This window comes from Columba livia, chromosome 4, assembly GCF_036013475.1.
Source record: "Columba livia isolate bColLiv1 breed racing homer chromosome 4, bColLiv1.pat.W.v2, whole genome shotgun sequence".
Lineage (NCBI taxonomy): Eukaryota > Metazoa > Chordata > Aves > Columbiformes > Columbidae > Columba > Columba livia.
In genome coordinates, this window is record NC_088605.1 from 75,535,028 (window position 1) to 75,550,905 (window position 15,878).

The 15,878-nt window shown below is 41.4% G+C and overlaps 1 protein-coding gene across 2 annotated transcripts in view; it reads left to right on the top strand.

The window, feature by feature from the left end:
• The window catches only part of UNC5C (unc-5 netrin receptor C), a 226,067-nt gene that overhangs the window by 200,282 nt on the left and 9,907 nt on the right, over nucleotides 1–15,878 (top strand). The window contains exons 8-12 of one of the 2 annotated variants that reach the window (XM_021290742.2): nucleotides 679–735; nucleotides 2,198–2,389; nucleotides 3,449–3,793; nucleotides 6,512–6,599; nucleotides 14,967–15,135. In XM_021290742.2, coding sequence (XP_021146417.2) covers nucleotides 679–735; nucleotides 2,198–2,389; nucleotides 3,449–3,793; nucleotides 6,512–6,599; nucleotides 14,967–15,135 — 851 coding nt within the window. The remainder of the gene's footprint in view (nucleotides 1–678; nucleotides 736–2,197; nucleotides 2,390–3,448; nucleotides 3,794–6,511; nucleotides 6,600–14,966; nucleotides 15,136–15,878) is intronic. The other variant, XM_065062383.1, reaches the window with a different exon arrangement.

Here is a 15,878-nt window from a genome sequence, read left to right on the forward strand (position 1 = left end):
AATAACGTTATGACCCCAGGGGCCATATTGATTTTGTAATAATTTCGAAGAGAAGCCACTCAGTTTCCTGTTTGCTGACAAATTCTTTGCTCCCTAAGGAATTCCTATTGAACATATATTAAAGAGAGGACAAAATAATTCCAAGGAAATACAGAGAGAGGGCTTTGTGCATGGACTCTGCTCAGGGAATGGGTATTTAACCTCTGACCAGTGACGACAGGTCTCCTTTAGCTCTATTAGATCAACAGCAAGCTACTATAATTAAATAAAAAAACTGTTTAGAGCCTCACCGAACATGTCCTGGGAATTAAAGCATATGGCAGGAATAGGGAAAAAAGACTTTCCATATGCTAATGACCCTTGATGTCTGAAATAAATTAGATCCATTAGAGTTTATGCTCAATAAAAGAAAGACTTTAAGCACTCCAAAGTTAGTGACTCGAGACCGATTTTGGCTTAGAAATTCAATCTGCCTGCTTATTAATTCTTAGTAAGGCTCTGGAGGAGACAGGGGATGCAAAATCATAATTCTGTGCTATATCAGAATTTTAAAGTGCCATCAGTTTCTTTTCATTCTTTTTTTTTTTTTAATTAAACCATTTTTCATGTTTCCCTTTTTTGTTCTCCTCATTATTTTGATTTTGTTCCCATTTTTTGTTTAATTTCTTTCTTTTTAAGGTTTCATTTATCCCATTTCAACTGAACAGAGAACCCAGAATGAATATGGATTTTCTTGTAAGTTAAATGTTTGATTTTACATTCCTGGATGCTGTTTTGATGCTGTTCCTTGGGTCAAGCTTTACTATTAAGCTAGTTCTGTGTGACTGGGCAAAGACGGACCTATTTGCCAATGGAAGTGGCAAGTTGCTCATCACAGTGTTTCTCTGTCAGTGGGTTGGCATAGAATGATAATGGCCCTTATGCACAAGGAAAATGGGAGAAGATGCCTCAGTGATGGAATCTAGAGAGAATGAACCCTCTTCTCATTAAAATTTCCTTAGCAAATGTGGTGGAAGGGTAACTTTTCTTTGAGATTGAACTTAAATATTTGGTTCCTGAACTGCTGCGGGGTGGGGCGGGGCGGGGGGGGGAAATAGGATATTTCAAGGCTGGTACATTGAAGGTCTGATACTCAAAATCTTATGGAGATTGATCAGTGCCTTCCAACATCTGGCAGCTCTCACCTTTGCAGCTGGAGGGCAGCTTGGCTTACATTGGCTAAAAGGCAGGGAGGAAAAAATGAAATAAAAATGATTTCACATGTTTCCAGCTAACAAAAATGGGGTACTAAAAAAGTCTGATTTGGTTTTGCACTTTTTTTATTAGGCTATTTCTAAAACTGGGATTCTTCACTGTATAGAAACACATCAGGTTTTGATTATATATTCAGACCTTTCAGAAAAAAAATGTCTGGTGGATAATGATGCTAGAGATTAGCTTGGAATTAGTGCTGAAGATATGGTATAAGCAGCTAGTAGAAATATCATAGCCATTTTCTCACAAGACAGCTCTCATAAATCTGGGTTCCTTTTGGTAAATTACCACATTATTTCTTGTGCTTGCTTCGGCTTTTATCCACATATGTGTGTGTTAATGCCAGTGATGAGAATTCAGTGTTTGATCCTCTGCTTTACTTGATAATTTTTTTTAAGGGAAATGGATGGAAGGGAATTATGGCTTGACACATCAGAGTTCACAAAAAGCAAACTCAAAATACATCCCGATATTCCTGTTATTCCACAGAAAATTGTCTTTTTTTGGGGTTTCTTGACTTTTTTAAGTAAAAAATAAGGCCTCTGAAGTTTGAAAACCCGCAACGTGTTTTTTTGATATAGGATGAAGCACTAAATACTTATATTATGACACAGCATCATTAAGACATACTATTTTATTTCATAGAGTGACTTTACTTCATGAGACTAAGTCTATAACGTATGTTACGCTTAGTAGTTCATAGCCTGGGTACCAGATAGATGAATGGGTAGATAGGGACAGTTAGAATGCAAGTTAGAGAGACATCAAAGATCATTTTCCATCAAAAGGGCATAGATCTGTTATATAGCTTTGGAAATGGATTTTAAATGAACCTATAAAAAGCATAGTAAATATCTGCAGGAAACAAGAAAAATAATGTGTTTTCTTGAAAGTCCCTGTGAGGAGCACATTTCTTCAAGGTTCTTGGCCTCTCTCCCTCCAGCTGCTCCTGACTCAGATGACGTTGCTCTCTACGTGGGGATCGTCATAGCCGTGATCATGTGCCTGGTGATTTCCGTGGTCGTGGCCCTGTTTGTCTATCGCAAGAACCACCGTGACTTTGAGTCAGATATTATCGACTCCTCAGCACTAAACGGGGGATTTCAGCCTGTTAACATCAAGGCTGCAAGGCAAGGTTAGTTATCGTTGACCATGTTGACCAATTCAGTTGTCGTTGACCATGTTGACCAATTCAGGGAGATGCTATAAGGTCCAGCTCAAATTTAAATCAAAGGCAAAGCCCTGACAGAAACAACAGAGGCAGAATTCATCACAGGAGTGATATTACAGCACAGTAATTCTATCACATCTTCCTCCCCTTTGTTTCACTAATAGTCTTTTTTACTGTGCCCTGTCTCCACAGGCATATATAGTAGTTTAAGAAGTACTGTACTTTCAGTGGACAATGTAGAAGAAGTAGTTGCAGTAGAACATCACTAAATAATGAGCATTTTTATCATTGATGCATAACAGCTTGATCATTTCCACACTTTATTGGAGAGAAAAAAACACTCTAAAGGTAATGTTGACTTTTTAAAGACCCATATTTAGGCTGAAGAGTTCTTTTTACCCAATACGTATGCCAGAAGAATAAATCAAAGCAAGAGTTAGGATGATAAGAGAGCTGTCATATAACAGATTAGCAGAAGTGTCATTATCTTTTCTGGATGTACTTTTAAATAGAATCTCCAAAAAGTGTGATGCAGGTACTAATGCCCCACTGCAGGGAGTTATTGGCATAATGACTTCATAGGTTTGTTCTGTCTTTTATTTCAGGAATGCTGTCATGAGGCCAATTAGATAAATTGGTTAATGATTGTCACTTAGTATTTAAGGAGCGGGTATTAGTTAATAAAACTAGATCTACTGAGTAAGGAAAACGTCTTGCCCTGAAGCTAAGCATGTCATGCTTGAGATCTCAGTAGAGCCAGGAAGAGCAACCCCAGTGAAAAAGCAGAGAGGTACTGTAATTTTGTCTGACAATTAGATTCTGTAGCAGCTAGGGCAAGGCAAGACCTGGGAGTTTGCTGGAGAGATGCATGGAAGAGGAGATGGAGGTCAATCTTCAAGGACTTTGTATATCTTAACCTATGGTATGAAAGGAAAATACTTAATGCAAACCCAAATTGTTACTCAGAAGGAAGTCATCAGAACAGAGAAGTAATGTGGTTCTTCCTTTTCATGTCCAATGCAGACCTCCTGGCAGTGCCACCAGACCTCACTTCTGCTGCAGCCATGTACAGGGGTCCTGTATACGCCTTGCACGATGTCTCTGATAAAATTCCAATGACCAATTCTCCAATTCTGGACCCGCTGCCCAACCTCAAGATCAAGGTTTATAACACCTCTGGTGCAGTCACCCCCCAGGATGACCTCTCGGACTTCTCCTCCAAGCTGTCCCCACAGATTACACAGTCTCTGCTGGAGAACGAGACCCTGAACGTGAAGAACCAGAGTCTTGCTCGGCAAACAGACCCCTCGTGCACTGCATTTGGGACCTTCAACTCCTTAGGAGGTCACCTAGTAATTCCCAATTCAGGTAAGTGCCAGACATGGTGGCTTAAAGATGCAATTGTTTTCTTGTTTTAAGTGGAGTTACCTTGCTTTTATGCAGGAAAAAGCAGGGTCACTCCTGGGACTCTACCTTTTCTTTCTTTAGAACAAACAGATGTGGGGTTTTTTTTCCCTCATTCAGGTCTACCAAGGTACTTCAAATATTTGTTTCCCGAAGTCTTGGCCACCTTTTAAACAGAATATTGCAGGGCTCTTAGCCAATTTCTGAGACCTGCAAGGCTTCAGATCTTTCCTGTGTGAAGTGTGATTCAGCATCCTTGACCTTTCACGCAGCCCTAGGAAAGGGACTCCAAGCCAGAAAGCCTCAATCTTGTCATCACACATAAAAAAGATCAATTAATTAAAAAACAATTCAGTTGTGCCACTTCCAGTTCATTGCAGACTGTGTGGTATTGGAGTAGGACAGCAGAATACTAATTTTTTGAAGCCTTTTTTCCTGTACACATTGCGTATCCAAGGAAAATGAGGCCCAAGAGTGTATCCTCTATATTTCTTTCCTCGTTATATAAATTGTTGACTTCTTTAGCAACTAGGAAAGAGGAGCATCCAAGTGCCTTTTGATGTAATTGCGAAGTGCCACTCAGTCTTTCTCCCACAGTAGGAGACCAGACTGCTGAGCCCCCTCCAATCCACCCCAGCAGCCTTGGAGAGCTCAAATCTCACAAATGGCCTTTTTTTTAGGAGAGTCATACTGCTGTTTGGTCCCTAAATATTGACGTTCAGAGGAAGTTCAGCACCTAGATGTTCCCGTGGGTTTTGCATGCTGATCAAGAGCGACACTGACATCTGAAGTAGGGTCAAATCAAATGCATAAAATGCTGGATGCTAGGTATATGAAGGCTACACAGTGGTCAGGAGTCTCCCTGCCTGGTTTTCCTGGAGCTCTGACTTCAGGTAGGGCCACAGTGCACGTGAGACCGCAGCTCACAACTACCTAACACAATAGCTCAAGGTTTCACAGCATTTCTTCTTTCCTCCTTTACATTGTGTGGTCAGCCCTTTGGCCACTTTACAGCCCAGTGCCCTGCCCAAGGAGATGGTGCCCACCCTTGTCTCTTGCTCCTTTGCTGGGTCTTTTCTTGTTTGTTCATGTTATGGAGAAAGCAAAATGCCTAGATGGCCTGGGATTGAGGTGGTTTGATCCTTCCAGGACACAGCCCCACATTGCCCAGGAAGCAGCCAAAAATGACGGATGAGTGGTATCCCTCCTCCCTGAGCTACTGTGGAACAGGGGGCAAAGGCGGCTATTAAATTGAAGAGTCTGAGGGAAAGACAGTTACTTAAGGAAATTTAGTTCTGACTGCTGAGCAATGTTGAAAATTCATGGTATACAGCCCCGGATTTCACATTTCTCTAAGTAGCAGCTGAAGGTTAATACCGAGGTTTTTCATGCCACGGTGGCCCATGTCGCCAGCAAAATCTATTAGTCACATCTAATGAACATATATTAATATAAATTTGTAAAGAAAAAGAATGCTTATTTATTGCTGTCATCCCTTCAAATGATTAAAATAATTGTAAAATCTATTAATTTGTTTGCTGCTACTGTGTATGACTCCATGCTGCTTCTAGTCGTATATATATCCTCCTAGTAATATGATCAAAGCCCTTCATTTACATCTTGCCTGCCCTCTTACAGTTGAGAACGTGCAGCAGTGAGGTTGCAGCAACCCTGTAAAGAAACAAGTGCCAGAAGGTGTTCATGGAAAATGCTTTGCTACCTAATACCTCCCTAGTACAGGACTGAGCCCCTTACACCAACACATGCGAAATCTCCAGCGTAACCAAACCACGTACAATAAAGAGACAAGACCATGCAAGTTTTCCCTAAAGCCCCTCTTGCACCTATGCATATATGTAAATAATGTGCGTGTAGGTTTGTTGTCGGCTATGTAGTAATACCTCTGTTAAAATCCTTGCTACTGATTCCCAGCTAATCCACATCTGCACAGACAGCTGGCAGAATGAAATAGCTGGGTCGTGTGCCTTGTTTGTTGTGTAACGACAGGACATTTCTGAAATGGCAGTAATTGAAGAACAGTGTTTTGTAAACTGAAAGAAGCAAAGAGCATGTTTGCCCACATTTTTTTCAAGGTTAGATACCCGAATTTTGAGCCTCTTTAAAGGACTAGGCACATTCAAATTACCCTATTTTGTCTCCCCAGTAATCTAATTAGAAGCTGGATGCATAAAAAGACAGGATGCCACTCACAGAAACCATCTTTCAGAAAACAACTAGTTCTTGTTGCTTGCTGGGACAGTGCTCCACTGCCTTTCTTTCCTGATTGTAATTAAGTAAGAATTGCCTAGGGAGAGATGTCCCGTTACAGCTGCTGGAAATTTTAGTCAGAGTTGTTCATTTCTCCATCGTTTTACAAGGTAAGCAGCAGCATAACCATCTGTCTGCTCTTTAAATAAAATGAAAGGGAGGAAAAAAGTCTTCTCCACTGCAGTGCTGATGCACCAGAGGATGAAGAACAGACCAGCCGACCGCTGGAGACAGCAGGGTTGCAGTAAATAATTTCTTCTCAGGAGTTGCTGAGGTCATGTAGAGTCTACTGGTGAGGTTGGGTGAAAATTGGCATTGCAGGGTTCATCTTTTGCCTCTCCTGATATTCGTCTTCACAGGCACACTTACCTCTTTTTCCTTTATCTTATCTTTTGTTTCTCTTCTGTTCTGCAGGAGTAAGCTTGCTGATCCCAGCTGGGGCTGTTCCACAAGGGAGAGTCTATGAAATGTATGTGACAGTTCACAGGAAGGAGAACATGAGGTAAAAGACTGCTTTTATTGGCTTGTGCATTAACAGAGGGGGAAAATGTAGTAACTAAAGACCTGTGGTAATACATTTATGCAAAACCAGCTGTGTTGAAGGGTGTGCAGGAGCAAAGTGACAAACTATCTCAGCAGAGGGACAGGTGTGTGAGCACCTGCTCAGAAAATCTCCTCTCCTATTATAAAGAAGGTGAATTTTTGTTTTACCCCTCATGGGCTTGGTTAGTTCATGCAGTGAAGAGGATGGAGCCAAAGCTTTTGGTGTCCTTCACCCTCCTTGCCCCCAGGTAATAGTAAGCAAGGAGTTGTCCCACTTAGTCCCAGTCACCGCACGCCAAGGATCATCCAGAGCCAATTTTGGGATGACCCCTGTTGTTCTCGCCTATTATCTGCGTGTGTGGCAAATTCATATTCTAGATCTTAATGTCTACGGAGTGATCTGGCAGCCCTGGCATTAAAAAAGAATTTCTGAAAAGGCCAAGATGCCACTTGAAGCAGTTTAGGAAAACCTAATGAAGAGAAAGGCGAGATCTTAGTCTGCAGAATGGACTCATGCACAAAGGCTGAATGGCAAATGTGAATCTAAGCAACCATTATATGGTACTTTGCCTCTCTCCCCTCATAGCTAGACACATTTTTTGGCTCAGCCCCTTAATGGGTTTTATTATGTGCTAAGCCACAGCTGTTTATACACTGTGTGATATTGAACACTGTTCTTTAGTTTGGTGGTCTTTCACCCATGCTAAAATAATCTGCTTAAAGAAAAAATAAGGAAGCCCTCCACCCCCCCTTTTTCATGCATTATTCATTGCCTGCTCTCTGAAATAGCTAATTGCAGCTACAGAAAAAGTCTCTGTTCATATGTAGTATTGATTGTATTCCTGCTACTTTTGGCTGTGTTTTAAAGACACTTACAAACAGCATTGCAAAATAACTCTTTCCTGCAGAAAGAAAAATGATAAAATCAGAGGCCATCCCCTGTTACTCAACTTGTCTCCACATCTCTCTTTTTAAAAATATCTAATTTATTTTATTTTATTTTATTTTTTTTTTTTTTTTTTTAGAAAACATACCTATTAGGAGCTATATGTGCAATTATTTCCTTTTCAGAGAGTTATGGAGGGAATCCCTGCCTCCTTATTCATGCAGCTGTGGACAACCTATGTCACATGCTGGTCTGATTTATGCTCTTCAAGGGTCACAAAGCCTCCTCTGTGTGCTTTGAGAGAGCTGTTACTCCCCAGGTCACACAGGGGATAGAAGGATGGGTTAACCTGTGTTGGGAAAAGCATGCTTGGATCTGTGCTGTGCCAAAGTGTGCTGAAGTACTCACAGAAGTGAAGGGAAAGGTGTGAATCCTCATTTGCAATGAAGACTTTGAGCAGTAATTTCTTTCCCTAGTAGAGGAGAGCAGAGAGCAGGCTGCCTTGGCCATGGGGCAACAGGGCTTATCCCGTCATGGTGGTGGTTGCAAGCTGTGCCTTTTAAACCCCTCCATGGATGATGACTCCATCACTGCCCTGGGCAGCCTGTTCCAATGCCTGACAACCCTTTCTGTGAAGGATTTTTCTTCCTAATATCCAATCTAAACCCACCCTGGCACAACTTGAGGCCATTTCCTCTTGTCCCATCACTTGCTACTTGGGAGAAGAGACCAACACCCTCTATGCTACAACCTCCTCTTGTCTAGATCACTTGGAAATGAATAGTCACCATAAAGGGCTTAATAAGAGGACTATATTGTCCTCTGGTGTTACCTGTTCCTTTTCCCCAGGTGCTCAGGAGCAGAAGGGGGTGGGTTCTCCCCAGTGCCCAGCTGTAGTGCTGTCCTGATTTAGGACTGTGTGTTACCAGCCACATCACTTGCTGTAGCAGAGCTACAGCTCTGTTAAAGCCTCTTTTTCTGACTGCATAGGCCGCAGATGTTGCTTCACATAATTGGAGTCATATGGGTAGCACAAGTTAGTGTGCAGCACAGTCATTTTATAAACCCGCTGCTGCACTCTTACAGCACTCCAGCAGAGAGTGACAGTCCGCAGCAAGGGCTATCTGCAGACATTCACTTTTGTGGCCAAGTGGTAACTGGAGTGTGTTCAATAAACCCTGTGAGACCCTATATTTGTTTTCATGAGCACTGTGTAAATGTGTATGGGTTGAGAAGTCCTGTCGTGTGTTGATGTAGTTTGGAAAGGGGCATATATATGAAGCTATAAAATGAGTGTTATAATCAGAAATGAAGGCAGGCTCTTTTTCCTGGTATATAACCGCCACTGAGGCGAGAATGTGGTCCCCATAGCACTACCCTAAATAGAACCAGTACAGTAACAGAGAAGGGTACCATCACAGCTCACATATCTCCAGCAACTTAAGATTTAGCTCACACTTTCTTTGTAGAAATATAGAACGACTTGTGAACAGTCAAGCTGAAACAGGAAATCTGTTACCCCTGCAAATTCCCTTTTTCATTCCTTTGTTTTCCTAAGACATGTCCCCAGTTAGTCTCTGAAACCTGTAGTGTAGACATTTGAGAGGCTTCGTAACTCAGTAATATCACTCTTTGTGTTGCTTGCAGATTGGTTAGGAGAGCTTTCTGAGACACTCTATTCCATTTCATATCCATCAAAGCATCTGAGAGCAGGAGGGTCACCCTAAAAACATTGTCCTGCTGTGATGAATTTGGGTTCTGATGGCTTGCAATAAATGCCACTTGGAGGCAGTTGTTTTCTCTAAGTGTGTTAGCGTGCTTGTGGCACGGTGGGTTTTCTCTTTTCCTAGACTAATACTCCAGTAGACTGCTTTTCCTGCTCCTGCGACCTAATCCTCATCCTGCCTGTCATTTGGGGCAGAATAGATGGCAAGAGCTACCAGGCTCTGATCCCTGGCTGGCGTGTTGACCTCATAGAAAGGTCTGTGTGCTTTATGTAGTGGTTACAGTAGGAAAAAAGATATCTATGTATATGTGTGTGCTCTTGTATATGTGTGTATACGTATATATATTTAACTGAAAAAATGACAAGCCTATGAGAATATTTTGCAGCTATCGGACAGGTTTCTGTCTTGAAGCTCATTGGCTTTTTCAGTGGTGATCAGATGCTCTTTCCCTTAGTTTGGAGAAGTACCACCAACTTTGGGATCTGCAAGAAGACCCCTTCTTGAGTTGTGGTTTCACCTGTAAAATAAACACTTTTCTTTGACCAGTAACTGGCAAGAGCCTGTTCCCATGAGCATTTGAGAGAGCCTAAGTCTTGCATGGCTAAGGATTAAATAGTATGAGTATAAACCTCCAACCTTCAGGATTTTCTTCACTGCCTCGGGTTAAAAACCAAATTTAACTGTGAGCTAAATTAGTGGAGCTAATTCCTTTGGAACATCTGGCACTGGTCAGTGCTAGACAGGGTCTGGGCCTTGATGGACCACTGGTTTGATCTTGTATGGCAGCTCCCGTGTTCCCACGTGAACCCCTGCCGAGCTTGCACAGTTTTAGGTGGAACTACTCTTGCATATGCTGATCAGAGGCAAGAACTGCACTAAATATGGCACAGTGAAGGACACTCCTGTATAATCCATCACACAGGACATCCATTCTCATTTGCATCATGTTGCCATGCCCACAAAATGTGACAGCCTGAAGAGCGGAGCAAGCAGCACTCCTGAAGATCTCGATGGAAGACACACATAAATTGTGTAACTTCCAAATTAGCTACCTTGAAAGAGAGAAAGGTTGAGTCAGCCTTGTAGGGATTTGGATCAGTGGCTTTATAGTGTATATATAGACTTCATATTAAAATAATGCAGCTGATCAATGAGTTTGATCCAAGGAGCAATGTTGACTTTTTCACTAGTAAATGCTAAGCTCAGTGATGTGAAATAAAATAAATCAAAGTCTTCTGCATCTCATTTCTCCACCTTCCTTCTATTTCTCAGTTGCATAAACAAATTTACTTTACAGATCTGGAAGACAATTTCATGAAGTGCCAATCACTGTAATTGAAAAATTCAAAATAAAAAAGACCAGAGCATAAGCCAAAGGGGAAGAAGAGTTTTCAGATCATTTTCCTTCTAAAGATAGACTGGAAGAAGAGTCAGGGTCAGCAAAGAATTATAAGTTCAAAACTTAAGAAGGAGCACATATTAAAAATAAAGCCACAGCAATAAAATGAGAAATAAATGTCTTTTCTCTGACTGCTGGCTAATCTGTGTAGAAGGGTTGCCATCTGTTGCTATGAGCTGGCCATTCCTCTCTCCCTGCTCCGTCCTGCCCTTCCTGAGCTGCTGTGATTGCCGGTAACACCTCCACATGGTGCCAGGGAGCACAATGAAGGCCTAGTGAGGAGCAAAGATTTCTCTAGTTGTGTTCACATCTGCTGTCTGACAGCTATCTTAATTAACATGGTCTGGCTTATTACAGGGAGACAGTTTCGAATGAGTAATCCCAATAAAAACACAAATTTGATTGTGAAGGGACCAGATATAGTGAATAAAAGTTTGTTTTCTTTCAAATAAAAGTTGACTGTTGTTGATAAGTGGTGCAGGATGGGACAATACCTGACCCACAGTTTGGAAAATGTCTGCTCATAGATTTTTCTGGTTTAGAGGAGATAACTCCCTCGCTCTATATACTCCCCTGTGTCTGTATCTGTGCCGGATCTCCTGCAATCTGTGACACAGAAATTTCAATACTTGATCACAATGAGTGCTCGTCTAGGCAAGGATCCTGGCTTTACTGCATCACCTGCTCCAGGAGAAGGAAGAAAATTACTTGTAATGAATGACTACACAATAACTTGTCTTCAGGGGAATTTGTTGTTTACTAATTCCATCAATTAGTGTTGAGTTTATGCCTTGAAGCAGAAAGATTAATATCTCTTGTATAATCTATCTTGTCTACCGCATCTGTTTCTGTTCTCATTATCTGTAGTAAGGCATAATCCTTTTGTTTTAAAATGGAAATTAGAAACAGCAAGAAATAAGAAAAGATCTGTCAAGACACTTTTGTTCCTTTTTTTCTGTCGGATGTCACAGGGTACCTCTCTGCTGTATGTGTCACTATGTGGTTCAGCCTCATTCCTCCAGGTTTTAGGCATTTATTTCTGAGATCTCGCTGTGGTCCCTAAACACCCTGCTACCTGCAGTCACGTTAGAGCTGGATAGGAAAGGGAATATCAGCTCAGCGTACTCTGACATGCCTTGTCCCATACAGCCTCAGAAAGCAGATTTGCTTTTTGCCTCTGTGTCTCATTACAAGTTGATACTTACTGTGTTGCAGTAAGCTCACCTGAGATCTTTTTTCATTTTTATTGCTTTTCTTTGCTACTAAATAACTGTGTTTGGAACTTATTTTGCTCCAGAAGAGTGAGCTGACATCCAATTACTAGGATTTTATTTTCTGCACATATTTTTATCATCTCTGGATCAGTTGCATTATTTTCTGGCTCTCACTGTTACTTGCAGTAATTTCTTATTTATTGTTATCTGTAAGTTCAATGATTGTGTTGCTATTTACATTGCCTTCCACATTGTGAGTAGAAATCCTGACCTCACAGTAGTCAGAGAGAAATCCAGTGTTGACTTCAACAGACCTGGGATTTCGCCTGTTCAGTGATACTGATCCCTGTTCCACGCCACTCAAGAACTTCTCTGCAACTCATTATATCTCAGTTTTTAAAGGCTTATCTGCATAGGATGGATGGTGTAGAGTAGCTGGGATGGGCACTGTTCAATAACTTTGGGGTGCCAAGCTCAGATGTGTGTCTGGTTGGCAACTGGGGACTGCAAAGTCAACCACCCTCACAACTGGCCTGTTTTTCTGCTCTTCACCCATCAGTCTGTCCTGTATCATAAATTATATCAATGATGCCTCATCCACTTGGCAATAAATCTTGTAGCTTTGATGAGGAAGATGCTGTTTACCCACTTGGGAGGAAAAATACTAAGCCTTGCTATTTTTTGCATGTCTCTTGTATGCTTGTATCCACTTCCCATCTAACCTGCTGACTGTGCAGTCTGGAGCATCTCCTGACTTTGTGTTCTGCATCACCCTTTATACTTTTGTTAATTGGCTATAAAATATTGCAGCACAGAATCATGCTCTCCATCAGAGTCCTAAAATTTAACAGCTAACAAAATTTTGTCACGGAGCAGTGACTAAACTTCATTTTATTTTGAGTCAACTTTAGGCTGTATGATTTATCAGTACCATATTATTTTAATGACCTCTTGCCTTTTTAAACTGCATGCATAAGTGCTCAAATTCTCGTTGATTTTAACTCATTTTTCACCTAAAAGACACCGTATGTTTTTGGGGTTTTTTTAATGGAAATCATAATATATTCTCTCCTGAATTCTTTTTGACTTATGGTTTTCTAATTCAGTCCAAAAATCTATGAGAACTTGTATTTTCCTTCCTTCTTTCCTTCCTTCTTTCCTTCCTTCCTTCCTTCCTTCCCTCCTTCCTTCCTTCCTTCCTTCCTCAGTAGTGTTTTAGATGAAGTTAAGCTAACTAGATGATTAAGTCTATAGCTTGAGATATCTGTAGTTTTCTAGACAAATATTGTAATTTTGAAAGATCTTTCTCATACAACATTATGGGTTTTGAAATTTCTTGGATTAGACTGTGGGAGAGTGTTCAAATAACCGTTAATGCACAAGGTAGGTGACCATTAAAAACCAGCACTGCTCTATCTGCTCTATCTGTACTGTTTGTGAGGCTGAAATAGCTGGCACAACACGATAGCTGTCCAGATTGTTATATTTTACATCTTTTTTTGTAATGCAGCTATCGCAGCTGTTTGTTTCCAGTCCGTGACTTTCCAGAAACAATTGTTAAGTTATGTAGTAAACTCATCAGTTAATTTCCACAGATGCATATCATCTGGATTTATTTATTTGCATATATTTAAATTTTTCCATGCCGAACCTTTTTTTTTCCCCCTCATATGTTATCAAAATCTCCTACAACATTTGTAGCAACAAGAGACAATTATCAAAAATGCCTTCGTCCCACTTTGAAAAAAGATTTCTGAAAAGTTTTCCTGACATTAATATGGGATTAATATGGGCAAAATTAGGATTTGCCTGTGGATAAATCTTTGCAGTAGCCTGCATAGGTGCAATAAATTGGATATCAAAACAACTTTTTCCCAGTTTTGCCTCATTGAATATTTTATCTGAGTTTACAGCATTTTTTTTCTCTTTCTTTTAGTTAAGGCAAAGACTTTAACAGTATTTAATGTTGTTTCAACTAATTCCATTAAACCAAATCTAGTTATAAATACAAGTATTTGTAAATGCAACACAGAACTGAACCTTTAGATGGAGCAGAAGATGAGAGGTCCTGTGGGCAAATCTGGAGGTTAAGCACAGATCTCACTCAACACTTTTCATCTCCTGTTTGCTGGTTTCTGGGTTATGAGTTTGTCCTCTGTATTATTTAGGGAGGCGGCTGATGAGGCCCATTCAGCTGTATTTGTCACACACCAGATGTCGGGATAGTCAAAGCCACTCATGCTTCCTCTGTTTTCAAGCTCCTCAGCAGTTGGTCTGAGATAACTTATTCATGCTCACATACACACTGTCATTTACAAACTACACCGTATGCAATGCATCTTACATATTTATATTATTTCCCATATCTCCCATTCCTAGTGACTGGCTGCAAGGATGTTGGACAATACTTGTATTTTTAACTACACAGTTCCAAGTAATCACCAGAAAGCTTGGGCTTTGCGAGGGCATTTTGCCTTCTGCACTATTTCTGACCATCCCTTTGCCCTTTCTCCACCACCCCCAGTGACACCTACTCCCCACAGACATATTTGCAATATCCATTCTAGTAGATCTGAATGCCTTTTAAGTAAAATGGAGCAGCAGTGGGGTTGGTGATGACTCTGAACTCAAGCTGCACATCTCAGATGTGCTCTATACCACTCACAAGGTTTCAGATGTGCTCGTTAGTTCATTCTCTTCCTCTGTTTTTCAATTTTCTCTGTCCAGTCAGGAAATAATTCTCACATGTGGTGCTTACAAGAGCCACTGTTCATTTTTTTTTTATGCTGCTAAACAGCTGCCAAATGCAGGGAGGGAAATTCAGCCCCTGCATAAGGTCTGCAAGCATCCTTCAGAGTGAAGGGTGCTCAGCAAGGGCGGTCCATAATTTGCCGTCACCTAAACCTGCATTTTGACAAATGAGTGACAGGTGGCAAAAAGCAAAAATTTTGGGGTTTGGGGAAAAAAACAAACAAAATGCCACCCATTCTTTTCTTGCACAATCTTTTTAAGAGAAGGTTTTGGTTTTTTAAAGTTTTTACGTATGCAAATGTAACTTTTTGCCCTTTTCAACTCATTTATCTTTTTGTCCCCTTGCCAGGCCACCTGTAGAAGACAACCAAACCCTGCTGACCCCCGTGGTGAGTTGTGGTCCACCAGGAGCCCTGCTGACCCGGCCCGTCATTTTAACCATGCACCACTGTGCGGAACCCAACACAGAGGACTGGCAGATCCAGCTGAAGCACCAGGCTGCCCAGGGACCATGGGAGGTGAGGATCCTGAGCTCCAGCCTGTGTCCTGACAGCATGCAGGGCTCTCTGCTTGTCCTTCAGCTGCCTTTCCGAACCAGGATTATCTATATTTCAGGTTTTCCATGTGAGAAGCACAGCTGTTGCGGGCACCCTTTGACACCAAGTGTCTAAGCTGCCTGGTGCCCATGCGGAGATGCTGTATTGGGAGAGTTTTACTGCCTCCTAGTTCTGGCCATTTTCCATGAAACAGCTTTTCCTGGCAGGATTTTGGCAGTTGAGCTTTTGGTGGTGGCAGGATGTTGTGCTGAAGTCATGGGGAGAGAAGGAAAATGCAAAATGGCAAAAAAAATGGCTAAAATTAAGGTCTGACTCAATTATAGAAATAGGAAAATATTTTCAGGTAATAGTTTTCAGTGCTCTGGTTTATAGTCTATTTTCAAGAAAGTGAAAATAACGCTGCAAATGATCTGCTTCAGCATCAAGACACTGGCCAGCTTAATAAAATGTATAGGCCTTATCTTTCTTTTCTTTTTCCGTCCTAAGAAGATGGTGGAGCATCACTTGGATTCAGTTCATGCAGCCAGGATCCAGGCCTGCACCCTGTGAACTTAGGGGAGCTACACGAGCATTTTTGGGCTGTGCAGGACTGGTGGGAGCCTGGGGTGGTTCCTTGCTCATAGTACAGCAGGAGGATGTCCCCGGGCAGGGTGGCAGAAGGATCTTCCACTGTAACTGGAGCATAAAGTGATGCTTTTGGCAAG